The 17,007-nt window shown below is 46.7% G+C and overlaps 1 protein-coding gene across 1 annotated transcript; it reads right to left on the reverse strand.

Moving 5' to 3' along the window:
* Positions 1 to 12,018: 12,018 nt before the first annotated feature.
* On the reverse strand, positions 12,019 to 13,048 carry LOC118931003 (histone H3.3A-like). Its single transcript, XM_036923054.2, has one exon. The coding sequence runs from the start codon at positions 12,958 to 12,960 to the stop codon at positions 12,550 to 12,552; it is 411 nt and encodes a 136-aa protein (XP_036778949.1). The 5' UTR covers positions 12,961 to 13,048; the 3' UTR covers positions 12,019 to 12,549.
* Positions 13,049 to 17,007: the final 3,959 nt, after the last annotated feature.

Raw genomic sequence — 17,007 nt, forward strand, 5'->3', positions numbered from 1 at the left:
ATGTGGTCAGTATGGGAAGACCTTCAGTTGAATTTCGAGCCTTATTCAGCATCAGAGAATCCACACTGGAGAGAAGCCCTATGTCTGTAACGAATGTGGCAGAGCCTTTGGTTTTAACTCTCACCTCACTGAACATGTAAGGATTCACACTGGAGAAAAACCCTATATGTGTAATGAGTGTGGCAAAGCCTTTAGTCAGAGCTCACAACTTGCCTTGCACCAACGAGTTCACACAGGAGAGAAGCCCTATGAGTGTGGTGAGTGTGGGAAGGCCTTCAGCCAGAGGTCAACTCTCACTCAGCATCAGAGGGTCCACACGGGAGAAGCTACATGTGTGCAGACAATGTGGTCCAGGCTTTGCTCATGGCTCCAACCTTAGGCCATGTGGACAGAGTCACACTGGAGAGAAGAGTCCTGTGTGTGATGGACATGGCAGAGCCTTCAGCCACGGCACAAACCTTATTCTGCACTGGATGGTTCACACTGGTGAGAAATCTGTTGGGTGTGATGAATGTGAGAAACCTCTTGGTCCCACCTTAAAACCCACTGAAGATCAGAAAATCCATGCTGGGGGAAACCCTATAAGCATCATGAATGTGGGAAAGGCTTTAGTCAAGGTTCATATCAAAAATACTTTCCAAGAAAGACATTTTTAATATGATTAATGTGGGACACAGTTTGGCAGTTCATTTTATGTTGGGTAGGATCTCATAATGAAAGTCAAGTAAGAAGGTCTGAATATTGACTAGCAAAACAGTTTCGGTTACTATTAAGTCGTTAAGTTTGTAAGTAAACATAATAGGGTTCATTCTGGAAAATTAAAGTTGGCAGAGGTTACCATTGTGCTAGAAGGTGACCTGTGTGCTGAGGTCACCATCAGGTACTCAAGGTGAACATATGGACAATATGAAATGTGACCTTGCTCAGTTCTGTGTCAGTCCAACTGGTATATTTTGTCTTGTATTTGCCTTCCTGTCTAAGCCCAGGCTTCTAGCTGAGATTATCTAGTTTCAGACTTTTACACATGCCTCCAGGTATGTGCAGAGAATCTTGCCCATTGGGCCAGTTCAGGCCTTACATTCCACCATTAAGATGGTCTGTCATCTCCACCACCAGCCTACAGCGTAACTGCAAGTAGGAGTCCTTCTCTTTAGAGTGCCAATGTTTGCATTTGTTATATGAAAGCTTATTTTTTTCACCCTAAAGAGCTGCACAGTTCAGCCAAGGAGAGTACCTCGGGGCTGCCAAGCAGCTCTCCTTTTGAAAATTGTAATTATTGATGTCAGGCTTATTGAGGTATAGTGTATGTACAATAAAGTCCACTCTTTTTAGTGTACAGTCCTATGAGTTCTGACAAAGACATATAGTCCTGTAGCCACCACCTAAAATCCCCTTCTAGTCAAGCCCTTCTCCAAGACCCTGAAAGCCACTGGTTTTTCTCACCTTATAGTTTGACATTTTCAAACTTGTTCCATGTTTGGCCTTTTGAATCTGACACCTTTCACTTGACAGTGTATTGGAGATTAATCCGTGACATTGCACTACCAATAGTTGACTGCCAGGTAGCATTCTGTTGTATGGATATAGCAGTTTGTTGACCCATTCACCCATGGAAGGGTTTTGGATGGTTTCCAGATTGGGGTAACTATGAATAAAGCTGCTGTAAACATTTAAAACAGGCTATTTTCTGAACCTAACCTTTTAGTTCTCTTGGGTAAATAGCCAGGATCGGTAGAGTGGGTTGTATGGTAAGCTTATGTTTAACTTTTTAAGGAACTACTTAACTGTTTTTCAGAGTGCCTGTACCATTTTACATTCCCATGGGCAATGTATGAGAGCTTACTTGCTCTGAGTCCTAGCCAGAACTCAATAGAATCAGGTTTTATTAGACCATATTAGTGGGGATGTGGTGGCATCCATGGTTTTAATCTGTGTTCCCCTGTTGACTATGACTTGAGCAATAAACTTCTATTTAGAGAGTTTCACTGGGATGTTTGAAAAACTCTAGACTCATTAACTCTACAGCGTGATGGCCCTGACAGGCTGACAGGCCACTTTGTTTTCTTTTTTTATTAAGATATCTTTGATATATACTCTTACGAAGGCTTCACATGAAAAACATTGTGGTTACTACATTCACCCATATTATCAAGTCCCCACCACCACCCCATTACAGTCACTGTCATTCAGCGTCATAAGATGCTACAATCACTACTTGTCTTCCCCGTGCTATACAGTCTTCCCCATGACACCCCAACACCATGTGTACCAATCATAATACCCCTCAATCCCCTTCTCCCTCCCTCCCCACCCGCCCTCCCACACACTTCCCCTTTGATAACCACTAGTCCCTTCTTTGGGGTCTGTGTGTCTGCTGCTGTTTTTATTCCTTTGGTTTTGCTTTGTTGTTATACTCCATAAATGAGGGAAATCATTTGGCACTTGTCTTTCTCCGCCTGGCATATTTCACTGAGCATAATACCCTCTAGCTCCACCCATATTGTTGGAAATGGTAGGATTTGTTTTCTTCTTATGGCTGAATAATAATCCATTGTGTATATGTGCCATATCTTTATCCTTTTATCTACTGATGGACACTTAGGTTGCTTCCATTTCTTGACTGTTGTAAATAGTGCTGCGATAAACATAGGAGTGCACATGTCTTTTTGAATCTGATCTTGTTTTGTTGAGGTAAATTCCTAGGAGTGGAATTCCCAGGTCAAATGGTTTTCTATTTTGAGTTTTTTAAGGAACCTCCATATTGTTTTCCACAATGGTTGAACTAATTTACTTTCCCACCAGGTTCCCCTTTATCCATATCTTCGCCAGCCTTTGTTGTTCCTAGTCTTTTCCATGCTGGCCATCCTGACTGGTGTGAGGTGATATCTCATTGTGGTTTTAATTTGCATGTCCCTGATGATTAGTGATGTGAAGCATCTTTTCATGTGCCTGTTGGCCATCTGAATTGCTTCTTTGGAGAAGTGTCTGTTCAGCTCGTCTGCCCATTTTTTAATCGGGTTATTTCTGTAAGATAAATTCTAGCCGAAATAAGCAGGCAACGAACGAGAGGCAACAAAGGGCCAGGCAGTTTATTTGAACACCATTCCCGGGTGATATTCCCCCGTCTGGCTATCACAGGCTGGGGAAGTCACACTCAGCAGGGCAGGCAGCAAGTTTTTAAGGAAGGTAGGGGGAGGCAGAGCTTAGATTTACAGCGGCCCAAGGATTGGCTAGCCTAAGGCACATTTTTTGGGTTAGGAGGGGACAGCAGCCAGGGACTTTGGCACATCATCAGTGTCCGACGTGCCCACCCCTACCCCCAGTGCCTTCAACCTTACAATTTCCTTTTTGGTTGTTGAGGCATGTGAGCTCTTTATGTATTTTGAATGTTAACCCCTTGTCAGATATGTCATTTACAAATATATTCTCCCATACTGTAGGATGCCTTTTTGTTCTGTTGATGGTGTCCTTTGCTACACAGAAGCTTTTTAGCTCGATGTAGTCCCATTTGTTCATTTTTGCTTTTGTTTCCCTTGCCTGAGGAGATGCATTCAGGAAAAAGTTGCTCATGTTTATATTCAGAGATTTTTGCCTATGTTTTCTTCTAAGAGCTTTATTGTTTCATGACTTACATTCAGGTCTTTGGTCCATTTTGAGTTTACTTTTGTATAGGGTTGACAGTAATCCAGTTTCATTGTCTTACATGTAGCTGTCTAGTTTTGGCAACACCAATTGTTGAAGAGGCTGTCATTTCCCCATTGTATATCCATGGCTCCTTTATCATATATTAATTGGTGGTATATGTGTGGGTTTATATCTGGGCCCTTCTTTTCCACTGGTCTATGGGTCTGTTCTGGTGCCAGTACCAAATTGTCTTGATTACTGTGGCTTTGTAGTAGAGCTTGAAGTTGGGGAGTGTAATCCCCCCAGCTTTATTCTTCCTTCTTAGGATTGCTTTGGCTATTCAGGATCTTTTGTGGTTCCATATGAATTTTAGAACAGGTTGCTCTAGTTCATTGAAGAATGCTGTTGGTATTTTGATAGGAATTGCATTGAATCTGTAGATGACTTAGGCAGGGTAGCCTTTTGACAATATTCTTCCTGTCCATGAGCATGGGTTGTATTTCCATTTATTCATGTCCTCTTTAATTTCTCTCATGAGTTTCTTGTAGTTTTCAGGGTATAAGTCTTTAACCTCCTTGGTTAGGTTTATGTGTAGGTAATTTATTCTTTTAGATGCAATTGTGAATGGAATTGTTTTCCTGATTACTCTTTGTACTAGTTCATCATTAGTATATAGGAATACAACAGATTTCTGTGTATTAATTTTGTATCCTGCAACTTTGCTGAATTCAGCTATTCTAGTAGTTTTCAGGTGGATTCTTTAGGGTTTATTATGTACAATATTATGTCATCTGCAAACAGTGACAGTTTAACCTCTTTCTGACCAATCTGGATGCCTTTTATTTCTTTGTGTTGTCTGATTGCCGTGGCTAGGACCTCCAGTACTATGTTGAGTAACAGTGGGGAGAGTGGGCATCCCAGTCTTGTTTCCAATCTTAAAGGAAGCTTTTTGCTATTAAGTGTAATGTTGACTACGGGTTGGTCGACAGGCCGACTTTCAACTCTGAGACCTTACCTGGAGGAATTTTCTTTCTAATCCACTCTTCATTTCTTCGTGGCCCAATGCAAATATTACCCCTTCAAGGAACCTTCCTCAGTTAATCTCCACTCCTATCCTTACTGTTTCTTTTAGGGAGTTTAGGGCCACTTCTGCATTTTGGTTGATACTTGTTACATGGTTTGCTTGACCTGTCCACCTGTTCATGTTCTGTCTTTCCTGTAATATTACTGGAATTCTTACGCACAGAACCTCTTGTAAGTGTGGGTTTGGCCAGCCCCAGTGTGGTCTCTGTGGGCTATTCCAGACTTTGAAGCCCTGTGTTATAGTCCCCTTCTGCCTTGGGCATAACCCTGTGACTTTGGTAAAGCATTTCATCTTTCTGGGTATTTTTCGTCTATCTGGGTATCTCTCTAAAATGGGGATAAAAATACAGTAGTTCCCCTTTATCCGCAGTGTTGCTTTCCATGTCGGTTTCAGTTACCTGCAGTCAGTGGTCTGGAAGCAGATGATCCTCCTGACTTACCGTCAGAAGGTTAGCAGTGGCCTCCCACTGCATCACACATCTACATCATTCACCCGTTTTCTCTCTTCATGTGAGCATGTTGTCTCACATCATTACAAGAGAAGGTTGAGGACAGCACAGTAAGATATTTTAAGAGAACAACCACATTCACATAACTTTGCTTATATTGTTATAATTGTTCTATTTTATTATCAGTTACTGTTAGTCTCTTATTGTACCTAATTTATAAATTTATCATATGTATGTATGTGTAGGAAAAAACATAATATGTATAGGATTTGGTACTATACACAGTTTCAGGCATCCACTGGGGGTCTTAGAACATATCCCCTGTGGATAATGGGGGAGGACCATACTTGCCCCTCTTAATGTATATCCTTCAGGAAAAGCAACTTTTCTACTTTTGTATCCCACAGCATCATCATCTTACCCACCCATTCCATAGCTCCTGTTTTGTTTTACTCTGTCTGTCTGGTTCTCCTATTTAGACCAGACATTCCCTTTGAGAGGCCCACATCTCCTGTCTGTGCCTGGTGGGAGCACTCACCAGTGAAGCAGAGCTTGGGGGGCTCCGACCCCCTGCCTGCCTTTACCTGTTAACGCAGCGTAGGGCGAGAATGTTAGCAGGAAAATTCATGGTTAGGCACCGAGAGAAAGAAGGGACACTGCAGGGGCTAAAGATGAAGAGAGAAGAGTGAAAGTGTGACATCGTTACATTCAAACCTGGGAACTGATGCTAAGGCAGCTCTGGGGGCCTTGGCCTATTTACAGCCTCCATGGAGGTGACACATGAGGCCTGCATGACTCTAAGGTGACAGTGGGAACCCAGGCCTCTGTCCAGAGCTGGAGCTCCAGAGGGCTATACCGTCTGTGTAAAGACAAACGAGGAAAGAAATCCATCTGCTTGTGTAGAGATGGTGAGCAGTCTCCCCGAGTTGAGGAGATGGAGTTGGAACCCAGGGAGACCAAGGTGGGTAGAATCCAAAGGGGGCAGAAGAAAACTAATACCCCAAACTGAAGCAAATATTCTCAAGCATTTGGAGATAACTGAAAACACCTAAAGTCAGATCTTGCAAAACTAAGAATGAAAATGGACACACACACACACACACACCCGGCCACCCCACAACCCCAAAAAGGAAAGACAAACAAACAATGAGAGATCAAATGCCAGGAAGGGAATTAAAGAAAGCCGTCTTTTCAAGCCACATATTTCATCTCCTTCAAATGGTTCAGGAAAAGAAAGAAATGATAAATGTGGCAAAAGTTAGAAACTGGTGAATCTGAATTAAAAGTTATTTGGGAGTTCTCTGCATTTTTTGCAGCTTTCCTATAAGTTTAAAGTGATTTTGGAATAAAAATTTTAAAGAAAACTTAAAAATATAACAAATATCTTTTCTAAATCCATGTGATCCAAAGCAAGAGAAATTGACATGCAGAAGGTTCCTATAGACAGACTACAAAACCTGCTGCTGCTCTCATACTTAGTAAGTTTCTTGAAGTTCGAGGACAGAAGGGCTGCCTTTTGCTTCCATTTGTCCTGAATTTTGTTCTTTTTGTCCCATTTCCCTCCCATACATTACAGTACCCGTCTTTTCCCCCTTTACCTTACTACCTTCTTCAACTTGGTACCTAAAAGCTTGAAACACCAGGCTATTACCAAGTCCAGCCTTCACTATTCTACACTTTTGCAGATAATTTACTGCCTTTTAATAAATACTAATCACAATTACAATGTTAGAAAGTTATGTGTTCAAAGAGCTAGACAAAAAATATTAAATCTAAAGAAAATAGAAATAATAAAAGAGGAAAAAATGAACTTTGGAAAAAGGAAAGAATAGAATGGATGAATAAAACCAAAAGCAGATTCTTTGAAAAAGACACCAAAAGAACAAGTGACAAAACAAAAATAGAAACATTGCACCACATCAAAATTAAGACTTCTGTGCTGAAATGATACTGTCAAAAGACAGTGAAAAGACAACCCGCGGAAGGTTGAGAATATTTGCAAGCCACACATCTGAAGTAAAGGACTTTTATCCAGAACATATAAATAACTCTTACAATTCAATAAAAAGATAAACAGTCGGCGAAAGACTTGGGTAGCTTTTTCTGCAAAGACGGGCAAATGGCCAACATGCACTTGGAAAGATGCTCAAGGGCCTCGGTGGGCAGCGGCCATGCTGATACCGGGGCAATTGTTGGCGGAGGAAGAAGGAACTTCGCGAAGGCTCAGGATAGCCAGGCAGGAGGAAAGGTTTTTACTCATAGAAAGGAAAGTACAGATTTCCCAGCGCACGCCAGGAGGCGCAAGGCTGATGCTTATGAGCTCCGATCTAGCATAAGCCGCTGCTTACGTTGCATTGGCGAGGGAGATAAGCTGTGGTTCACTCCAGAATGCTATGTTTTAATCAATTACATTAAAGGTCACTTATTTTAAACTCGTATGTCATATGGCTATGGTCAGCAAACTTTCATAACACTGGGTTTCGGGAGGAATTTCCCTATACGCCGTTACATTGTTTAAACGTTGCATCCTATTTTCCTTTACATTCCTGAAGCCTTAGCAAGGTTTTGCCCTTTTCCATGGGCCCGTATCCTACTCGAACTGGATAGGGGCTGCCCCCTGTCACTTGCGTCTCAACCGGAAGCGCGTCGCTCCCTCGGCAGGTGGACCTAGAGAAGCAGGTTCTCACGTTCCGACCCACTCTCTGTCTCCTGGGGCTTCAGTGCCGGCGCTCCCACCGGCAGCCGCTCAATCCCTTGCTGCCGGCGGCGGCCCCGCTCCACGGCCGTGGCAGCTCTGAGCCGATGATCGGCGCCCCAAGCCACCCGGACGGGGCCAAGCCCGAGACGCCGCGCCGCCGGAAGCGGCCCCCGGGATGGGTCCGCGTGCCTTCGGGCCGCTCTGGGGTGCAGGGAGGACGGCGACTCGGTGGTTGCCGTGGCCCCGACCTCGGCGCTCCCCGTGGGAGAGGCGAGCGCCCTGCGAGGCGCGGGGGCTGGTGCTGTGGCCGCGTTCCCGGTTTCGAGGGCGAGGCGCTCTGGGCCCGGCCCCGCGGGTTCTGGGTCGCAGGGCGGACAGATCAGCCAAGGCCCTTCCCCGCGGACGGTAGCCGATCCCACTGCTGCAGTGCGGCGGCGACAGAGCTCCTGAAGGTGGTGGTTTCATTCATGAGCGCCGAGAACGTGCTGTGGGCGCGGGACGGGCGTGCTGACCCCGCGGGTTGCGTGTCGGAAGGCCGGCGAGCGGCGGGCACCGAGCCGTGAGGGCTGCGGTCCCGGGCGCCGGGACCGGGCCGGAGAGGTTCTGCAGAGGCGGCCGGGCAGGCCTGGCTGTTGGCGACGAAGGTTGCAGAGAAGTCGATAGGGAGCTCTTGGACTTCCCGACGGGCAGGCTGGCCCAGGTGGCCCTGAGAGAACACGCAGCCCGGCCGGGAAATGCCTGTGGGGCGTCCCGAGATGCCGCCGACTGCGGCAGGATGGCCTGGATTGCGTGAACAAGACTGGGTGTGTGGATGGTCCCGAGACCCAGAAAGACTGTCGCGTAAGAGGCGGCCCTGGTGCCAGTGGGGCTGCTGCTGGTGGTCATGTAGAAAGGCCTGGGAAATTGAAGAGGACAGTGACATCTTGGGAACTGACAACTGTTGAGGTGGTCCTTGGTGGTAAGGGCAGTAGGACCCACAGGGCTGGGTTCCCTAGAAACCCTCGTGGACTGAGACCCAGGTGACCCCAATGTAGATGAGGACTGTTAGGGTTCGCAGAGAATGAGAAATAGGGAACGTATTTTTTTGTTTGTTTTTTCTGGTATGAAAAGTAGATATCTTTAGAGTGCTTCCAGATGGTTATGGTTAAAGATAATAGTCACACTGTAAGTCCGGTGAGAGGATATCCCGGGGCAAAATACCTCTAAAAACCTAAATCAGAGGGAGAAATAAAGTTTAAAACTCGTTTGTTGCTTACAAACTGCAGTCCAGCACCATCTCTCCCCTCTGCTGTGTTCCTGAAGAAGCAAGCAAGTAAACCAGCCCCTCCCTTTAAACTTTCAGGTTCAGACACGCCCTAGGTTGCCCAGATAATTACCCATTGACCTGGAGATGAACTTTCTCTCCACCCACAAGAATATGCAGATGCGCTAAAGCCACGCCAGATATTCTGGAAATGTTACAATTTTACCCATAGGCCACTCATCCAGAAATCTCGCTTTACAATCCACTAATTCACCTTCTTCTGCAATGGTCCCTGGATGAGAAAACTGGAGCATTGTGACCAGACTAATGACATAAGAATAGCAACAGAAATAAAATTATGACAATCCTCCAGCCGGAGGATTCAGCTAGGTTCAAAGTCTTATGCAGATTAAGTACAAAGCTCGTCCATTCCGTGGGCAGGCAGTAGCTGAGAGTTCAGAGCAATCATCATGCGGCAGCTGCAGCCAGGGGGTGCATTCAGGCCACAGGACTGAAGGAGAAAATAACCTTAAGGACGATAAGATACATGTTTTAATGGCACCAGTATAGGGCAGATCTTTTCCATCAGGTAGGATACATGCAAGCGAGTGGTCTTGTGATAAAACAGTGGCAGGAATGGGATCTCGTCCTGGTCTAGTGTACTTTCACCCCCCTCCCTGTGGGCCTTACAGATGGGTCAGTATATAGGGCTACAGGAGGTGCATGCACTGACCATAAAGATAAAACAAAACTTCCCCGGAAGATGCTCTTATCTCCTGGACATTTTGGGTACACTACGGTGATGTTTGGGGGCCATTCAGCTGTTATTCCAGGAATACACATGAGGCCATCTTCCAGGCCTTTCCCCCAAGATGCCAGAAGGCCAGCCATCGCTGGTCCCTGTGTCAAAATGTCCAGGGCCAGGTCCATTCAACAGTGTCTCCAGGGCTTAATGCAGTAGGGGCTGGCAGCAGGGTGTTGTTCTGCTGGCTATATCCTGGCTTCAATAACTTTGTTTGGAAGTACAACTGTATAGGAGAGGCATCAAGGTGTGTGAGCACATCCACAGGGCTCAAGGCTCCTTTACATGGCTTCTCATTCAAACACTGCAGCACTGTCCATAAATGAACTGACCAACCATGGAGACTATTGGTGTCTGACTTCAGGCCAGATTTCAACAAACCTCTCTGTCATGCCTGACCCGGTAGGGTTATATGGTACATGAAATTTCCACTTTATTCCTAATTGCTGCACCCTTTCTTGTAATGCATGTCCAGTAAAGTGGGTGCCTTGATCACTTTCAATCACCTGTGGCCAGCCATAGGCTGCAAAGAGATGCTTCAGGGCCCTCTTGGTGGTTTGCTGATCTGCATGACGTGCAGGGAAAGAAACCAATAGTCCAGTAGCTGCGTCCACACAAGTCACAGCATACTGATATCCTTCTGATATGGTCAGAGGCCCAATATAGTCTATTTGCCACCTGACAAGGGGTATTGGCTCCCTTACTATTGTCCCATGTTGCTGTGGGACTTGGTGTAAGTCCCTCTCAGAGCACACAGGGCACTCCTTCAGGGCTCTGCTGACTTCTTCAAAGGTCAATGGCAAGCCCCACCTATGGGCTACAGCCCATGTTGTCTTTTGCCCAGTGTGCAACAAACGTTGGTATAGCCATTGGGCCACATCAGAGGCAGGCTTTCCTTCTAGCCAGTGCACCGGGGCCAATGTGTCTGCGTCATGATTCCCTGGGGATGCCAAAGGCAAATGGCCAGTCACATGATACACAGTAACAGTCTTGGTCTGACCAAAGGCCCATAAGTCCTGCTACAACTCTTGCTCCCAAAGGGGCCAGTGACCAACCATCCAGTTGGCATGATACCATGTCGGTAGCCACAGGGTCAAACCCCGATAGACAGCCCAGCTGTCAGTGCAGACAACTATGGGGGAGGGCTCCTGGGTGATCACGAGCCATACTGCCCACAACTCAGTCCACTGGCTGCTCATCCCCTCTCCATCCTCCATCCATATTGTCTCAGTCTTGGGATGGAAAGCCACAGCCCTCCACTTCAGAGGCTGCCCACTACTGGAACTGTCTGTGTACCAAGTATCTTCAGGTATAGGGGCTTTTCCCTCCTGATAAGGACTCTTGTCTACCAATGGCTCAAAAGCAAGTTCTTCCTGCTTTCCACTGGTTTAGGTCACTGGCCCCAATAAGAGTTGGAGTTCTCTACTTAAGGGGCTAGTAGAGAGGGCACTGCACTGCTGTAAATATGTGTCCCATTTGGCCAGTGTAGGTGACTGTGCCACGCCACTCCGTGGCCTTTGGGTCCAGTCTTGCACCCACCCCACGATGGGAGAGGTGGTTATTACCTTGGTTGGAGCTGTTCCGGCAATGGGCTCAGTAGCAGCAAGGCGTGGTGCACAGCAGGCAGTTGCTTCTCTATCAAGGTGTACTGGACCTCTGCTCCTTTCTATAGTTGTGACCAGAATCCAATAGGTTGGCGTGTTTGCATGTCCATTCAAGCCACTGCCAAAGACCCCATCCATAACCATCTTCAGTTACATGAACATCTAAGTCACAGGGCCATGATGAGTCCATAGCATTCAAGGCCTGTATGGTCTCGAGTGCCTGCTTGGCAGCAGTAAAATCAGCTGCACATCTCATCCCAGTCCCACCTGATGCGCTTTTGTATCAATCGGTATAAAGACTTCAGAATTTGAGCCAAGTGCAGAAGAAATACTCTCCAGTAGCCCAAAAGACCCAAAATCTCTTGTAATACTGCCACAGTGGTAGGGGTGGGGAAAGCCTGGACCTTGTCTATAACTGCTTCAGGAAAAACTTTATTTTTACCCAACCAGATAACCCCCAAGAATTTCACAGACAAACCAGGTCCCTGAACCTTGATGCTATTCACAGCCCATCCTTTTTTTTTTTTTTTTTTTAGTTTAATGTATTTTAATAGCAAACTTATAGGAACAGCACAGAAGACAGACAACATTAAAAACATGTACTTGCATGTAGGACAACTCAGTTAGAAAAGTATAGTGAATGGATGGAATCTATGATAAAAATGCTACAAACACCATTTAGTTGCCATCAATAAGAAATTTACTTGTTTTAAAAAAATCCAAATGCTGGCATTGTCCAGAAAAATTTAACAGGTTTATTTATAATTGTTATAAAGTTGAACTACTGAAACTTGTTCACTGAAACATTTTGACTTTCATTAATGCTTTATGTCCCCACATTGTATTAAAAATTCACACACAAATGAAAATGGAAAAAACTGCCAATACCTGATTTCTGTCCCCTATTTTTTCCACTTGCAACCATATACTTAGGTACCTTTTGACCCCATGGGAAAACAAAATCTAACATTCAGAACTACCAATAACAGGAAGAAGAGAATTTTTTTTTTTTTAAAGAACAAAATGTTTCCCAACATAGTGGATTCTTAAGCACATTCTCCACGTATGCGGCGTGCTAGCTGGATGTCTTTTGGCATAATCGTTACACGTTTGGCATGGATAGCACACAGGTTGGTGTCTTCAAAAAGGCCAACCAGATAGGCCTCACTTGCCTCCTGCAAAGCACCAATAGCTGCACTCTGGAAGCGCAGATCTGTTTTGAAGTCCTGAGCAATTTCTCGCACCAGACGCTGGAAGGGAAGTTTGCGTATCAGAAGTTCAGTGGACTTCTGATGACGTCTAATTTCACGGATTGCCACAGTACCAGGCCTGTAACGATGCGGTTTCTTCACCCCTCCAGTAGAAGGCGCACTCTTGCGAGCGGCTTTTGTAGCCAGTTGCTTCCGTGGTGCTTTACCACCGGTGGATTTGCGGGCAGTCTGCTTGGTACGAGCCATGGTACAGAGACCTCCTTACTTAACCCCCTTCCCCTTCGGCTGGAGCGCAGTGAGTGAGAGGCGGCGCTGGCGTTGGAAAGCGGCAGCGGCGAACACAATTCCATAGCCCATCCTTTTTCCTGTAGACGTTGCAACAGTCTAGGAACTGCCCCTTCTAAATCTGAAAGAGAATCATATGTGAGTATAATATCATCAATGAAGTGATATAACTGCACTGTTTGCAGTTTCTTCCATGTGGCCAAGTCCTGGACTACAAGTCCATGACAGATGGTGGGACTGTGGAGGTGTTCCTCTGGAAGGACAGTGAATGTCCACTGCCGGCCTTCCCACATGAAGGCAAACTGTTCCTGGCTTTCCTGTGCTATGTCAATAGAGAAGAAAGCATCAGCAAGGTCTACGACATAATGATACATTCCCAGTTCATGGCTGAGGGTGTCCAGAACGTCTGCTATACAGGGGACAGCAGCATGCAAAGGGGGTGTGACTTTATTCAGTTCACTGTAGTCCATGGTCATATGCCAGGAGCCGTCTGGCTTTCTCACTGGCCACACTGGGGAATTAAAAGGACTATGAGTGGGCTTTATGATGCCCACCCTCTCCAACTACTGTAGGCTTTATCCAATTTCCTGGCAATTTATACTGCTTAATATTTGTCACCCGCCGAGGTACAGGCAGAGCTACAGGTGGGTGCTTAGTATGTCCCCTCAGAACTGCCATTACCACACATACCCTCAGTCTGAACTCACCTGCAGTGGTCTGTAACCACAGGCCCTGCAGGATATCTACCCCCAAAATATATTCAGGGATGGGGGAAATGCACACAGTATACTCCTTTGGGGGTAAATGCTCTATCCCCAATGGGATTTGGACTTTCTTCACTCTAACTGCCTTTCCCCCATAGCCATCTATCATAGCAGGGGGCCTGGGAAACCGCTCAGGGTTGCCATGAATCAGAGAACACTCAGCTCCTGTGCCCACCAGCGCCAGGACACGTTGCACATTCACAGAGGACCAATGAATTGCTAATTCTACATGTGGCCTCTGGTCCCCACCATGTCCCCCAAGGTGGGGACTTTGACAACGCCCCCCCCCAGTCAAACTGCGATAACCAATCATTCTCCTGTGGGGGTGAGAGTTCGGGCGAGTCCCGAGTACTGTCTCCCATGAAGTTTTGCAGGGACACAGTCTGGACATGAGGCCTTAACTCTGGTTTCCGTGTCCTGGACCTCAGTAGCTGGAACTGCTGCTCTGGCTTTAATTGGTGCCACCGTTATAACAATATTCTGTTGGGCTGCCCATCATGTTTTTCTTCTGCTATCCCGGCCTTTATCAAATCAATGCACATGTGGGTCCTTGAGACCTTCACGGGGCCTCTTGCACCTCTCCTTTCAGTCGTGGCCTGTACTTCCCTTGGTGCCCTCATTGTTTCAACCTCCCCCAGATCTGCTGAAGTACGAGTAGCCTCCCTTATGTGTTGCCCTAGGTGGGGGCGAGAGTATTCACTAGGGACCCAAGGAGAGATGTGGGAGCTGTGTGCGGCACCAGGTTCTCATTCCTACAGTGAACACCTCCTCATCAGGGCCCTGGGGGTCCATATCATAGATGATGTTTTTCATACCCAGTTCCTGCAGTACCTGTTGAAGCTCTGCAAACATTTTCCAACTACTGGGAAAATATGGTAAATCACCCTGATTAGGCCAAACTACCCTGATGGCAGCTGTCAGCCATTCCAGGAGTGTCTGATTTCCTGAGGTGTGATGGGCATTTTGCAACCCCTGCCGGAGGGAAGGGTGAGTCGTCAGGGAAGCCATTCTACTCATCTCAGTACCTGACACAACGTTTTTCACCCCCATATCCCGGAGACATTAAAGCCATGTGGGCAGAGATTCCGATGTTCTCTGCCCTTACTGGACGCTCATGTCCACCAGCTCCTCCTGGGCATAGGGGCGGAGCATGGAGTGCTCCCCAACCTGGGGAGGGGGCTGCACCTCCCCCTGAGGAGCCCGCAGTTGTTTCATTTTTATTTTCTTAATTACAGCCAGGTGGGCCTTTAGAACAGGAGAAGGTGGTACCTCCGGTGGTGGCCTGGGCAGCAGATCTGCCAGTGGAATGGCCTCCTCCTCTTCTCCCTCACGCTCCTCCACCCACAGCTCCTACCCCATCTCCGGGGCTGAAGGCACCACTCCTTCCTTCCCCTCCCCCCCGGCCTCCTGCAACGCTGCTTCTCCTGCTGCCTCCCCGCTCGCCGCTGCCAAGGAGTCTTCTAGAAGCGTGACCTGTCCTCAGTGACTGTCTCTCCTCTTTAACAGCACCCCATAGGTCATCGCCCAGCTCCTCCCAGCGATGCTGACGTGTGTCTCTCTCCCACCCAAGTCCCTCTCTCTCCTCGCTAACCCTCTCCATAATCCTCTCTTTCTCCTGTATAACATTTTCCACTGTCTTGGGGAAAAGAGACCCTACAGTGCCAGCCACTATATGACCCCCTGAGGTCTCCAAGCAGTCTTCCGACTTACGGGGGGGCAGCTAACTGCAGCTTCCGCTGTTTCCACCCTTCTCAGTTCTGGGGGAGGCCCCACCCCTCTAAGACGTACTTTACCCCAGACCAGTTCCCCACTAGGAGTTCCCAACTTGGAGGCCCCACAGCTGGCGGGATAATAACAGGTGAAGCGGCACCTTCTGCCACTGCATCTGCTGGGGCCTCCCCACCATCCACAGGAGCAGCCCTCCCAAAGTTTGCACCCATTATGACAGATTTTGGGTTCAGAGGCACCCTGCCGACTGTTGCCAGATGTAAGTTAGGGGAGAGGAAATCCCAGGGCAAAATACCTCTAAAAACCGAAATCAGTTAAAGGGAGAAATAAAGTTTAAAACCCATTTATTGCTTACAAACTGCAGTCCAGCACTGTCTCTCTCCCCTCTGCTCTGGAGGAAGCAAGCAAGCAAGCTGGCTCCTCCCCTTAACCTCTCAGGTTCAGACACACCCTCGGTTGCCCAGGTAATTACCCACTGACATGCAGATGAACTCTCCACCCCAGAGGATATGCAAATGAACCAAAAGCAGGAGAGATATCCTGGAAATGTTACAGTTTTACCCACACACAGTATGAGCCCAGAAGCTACATCTCAGAACCTGGGTCTTGTCACTAACTTAAGGAAACAGTTGCCTCCTAAGCACTCAGAGTTCACAAAGATAATGTATCCTTAGGACATTAACTTGGTAAAATCCATTTTGTGATGTAATAATAGCTGCCCTCCATTGAGCACCGTGCCAGGTTGTGCCAAGTGCCCTACATGCACCAGGTAGGTATTAACATAATTATTTAAAGGTAAGAAGACTAAGGTTGGGGGGTACACGAATTTTCTATGATCACATAAGTGAACCCAGACCTGTCCTACCCCAAAACCCATGCTCTCTGTTTGCCTAGTATGGGTAATATTGTACTATTTCCAGAATATCTCGCCTGCCCTTAGTGTATCTGCATCATCACGGGTGGAGAGAAGTACGGCTTTGGTGCATTTGCATATCAATAGGCATTCCTCAGGGGTGGGAAAAGTATCTCCATATCAATGGGTAATTATTACCTGGGCTACTGAGGGCTTATCTGAACCTGAAAGGTGAGGGGGAGTGCTGACTCACTTAGGCCAGTGCAGGAAAGAGAGATGGCCCTGGACTGCTGTTTGTAAGCAATAAACGGGTTTTAAACTTTATTTCTCTCTTTGACTAATTTCGGTTTTAGAGTATTTTGCCCTGGGATTTCCTCTGCCCAGACTTACATCCAGACTCTCATAATGGGTATGGTTGGCCATCTGTGGGGACAGAACGAGAGACTATAGGTGTGTTATTCAATAGTTTGGAGTCACTTTAATCCTCTGTCAACTCTAAACTTACTGCCCAAGAGGGCAAGAGAATGGGATTTTTTTAATTTAGTGAGCAGAAACCTGATCACTCTTCAGAGAAACTTTGAGGAAATCTACATTCAGCTTGGACTCCAAGCCTTCTAGAAAAGAAAATGGACATGAAAAGAACCAGACATGCTCAGACACCAT

This window comes from Manis pentadactyla, chromosome 3 (assembly GCF_030020395.1).
Source record: "Manis pentadactyla isolate mManPen7 chromosome 3, mManPen7.hap1, whole genome shotgun sequence".
Classification (NCBI taxonomy): domain Eukaryota; kingdom Metazoa; phylum Chordata; class Mammalia; order Pholidota; family Manidae; genus Manis; species Manis pentadactyla.

What these genes read in the sequence shown, in the direction of transcription:
- LOC118931003 (XM_036923054.2), bottom strand. Translation starts at nt 12,960, where the DNA reads ATGGCTCGTACCAAGCAGACTGCCCGCAAATCCACCGGTGGTAAAGCA.